At 40.6% G+C, this 1,822-nt stretch overlaps 1 protein-coding gene across 1 annotated transcript in view; it reads left to right on the forward strand.

Moving 5' to 3' along the window:
* Nucleotides 1–1,681, forward strand: part of svila (supervillin a) — a 49,211-nt gene extending 47,530 nt beyond the window's left edge. Inside the window, exons 42-43 of the mRNA XM_087172692.1 lie at nucleotides 298–318; nucleotides 727–1,681. Of these exons, the coding sequence (XP_087028818.1) occupies nucleotides 298–318; nucleotides 727–813 (108 nt within the window). The 3' untranslated portion in view covers nucleotides 814–1,681. The remainder of the gene's footprint in view (nucleotides 1–297; nucleotides 319–726) is intronic.
* Nucleotides 1,682–1,822: the final 141 nt, after the last annotated feature.

The raw sequence follows: 1,822 nt of genomic DNA on the forward strand, positions 1-1,822 counted from the left end.
GGGGGGGGTGGTGCGTGCATTCTCCTTAGTAATGAAGGAACATGTCACACAGGGAACAGTGTGGCTCACTGATGTGTTTTTAATAGTTGATAAATATTAAGGTGTTTTCCATCAGTCTGGAATATTCTGTATAAATGTTCATCCTGACTTTTCTCTGTTGATCTTTCTGCCTGTTCATTTCTCTCTTCGTTCATCCCTCTCTTTTGCTTTTCTATCCGCAATCTTATGTTCTGCCATATTTTCTCCATCCTCTTGTCTCTTCGTGAACTCATCTACTTTATTCATTCGACCCTCCAGGGTGTAGGGGCTTATGGGAAGGTGAGTGGTCTGAGTTGAGCATGGATGACTCGTTGCACAGCATCCTCACTCTTTATTCGACTCATAATCTATTTTCCTCTCAGCTCTGCTTCACTTGAAACATCTAAAACACCTAAGTCCTCATTTGCGCAGCATGCTGTTCACTCACAGTCTTGGAGTCGGTGTGGACACCACACTGAATCCTGGAAATATGAGGTCTTTGATCAAACTGGAAACGGAGCTTATTTTACTGGAGTAGAAGAATGGAGTTTGTGTTTTTAATCTCACTGATGCATGAGTGTGTTCTCAGAGGTTACTCATTCCTCACCGTACCGGCAGCAGGATTTGCTGGTTTGAAGTTTGTATGGTAAACTAAACCATGTGACTGCTGGTGCTTCATGCTGATTGTGTGCATGACTGGTCCCACAGAAAGCCCTGGAGATGAACAGAGAGGAGTACGGGGGTTTGCCCGTCTGGAAACAGGTGAACTTGAAGAAAGCCAAAGGACTTTTCTAAACGGCTGGAACAGAGAGATGGACTTAAGCCACCGAGATGTTGTTTTGTCTCCTCTTTTATTTCCGCCTGCACACAACTGAGGCTCAGGGGTAGCGACTCCTGAGTTAATGGAGGGATGAAAAAGCACGGGAGGAGTTACAAAGTCGTGTTAGAGATGATCAGCGGGCGAGAGGTGTGCCAGCTTTCTCGTGCCGCAGATTTCTTTCTCATCTGCTTTTTGTGTCGGTGTTTTTGTCAGTAGGAGACAAATGTCGGCAGATGCACCTCTGAGTGAAAACAGAGCTTGTTTAAATGTACACTCTGTTAATGTTTGTACATATGTACAATACACAGGACAGCCAGTGCCCTTACAGTGTGGGCGAGTGGGAGCAGGCCTGTCAGCCCGTTCAACACACTCCACTTTACACTCTCTGCTACTCCTGTATGTATGTTTATGCAGTTCAAATAATTTATATTTATATCAAATCTACATAGGATTTTTTAAAAGCTTCATGAATATTCACTGAACTAAAATAAATAGAATAAAGTGTATAATGAATGTTGAGGAGGTTGGTGTCATGTTGATAAATACTGGATCTGTCTTGCTGTACAATTCACCATTTGCCATTTACAAATCAAACGATGCAGTTTTTTTTTTTCTCTTTTTTTTTGATGCGTTTAGTGTCGTTAATATTTCAGATAGAAGAAAGGATACAGATTAAAGGCAAAGATGGAGTGATGATGAAATGTATTTGATTTTTAAGTCCCACAGTGTATAGTGCCTTGCTTTGTGTACAGTTTATATACAGATCATAGTCTGCATTTTGAAGACTTTTGTGATATGAAGAGCTACTAGAGAAATAAACCCTGAAAGTTGAAGATCTGAAAACTTGTTGCCCTTTGTTTTGTCTTCATCTAACATACAGATTACGGTTCTGTTAATGTCGAACTCTGCACAAAAGTTGCATCACTTATTGAGTTAAATAATATTTAAGTTTGATTCACAGCTTTAACCACTGTATAATAATAA

This window comes from Seriola lalandi, unplaced genomic scaffold, assembly GCF_002814215.2.
Source record: "Seriola lalandi dorsalis isolate HSWRI2012SDOR001 ecotype SW California unplaced genomic scaffold, Sedor1 jcf7180002053606, whole genome shotgun sequence".
NCBI classification, from domain to species: domain Eukaryota; kingdom Metazoa; phylum Chordata; class Actinopteri; order Carangiformes; family Carangidae; genus Seriola; species Seriola lalandi.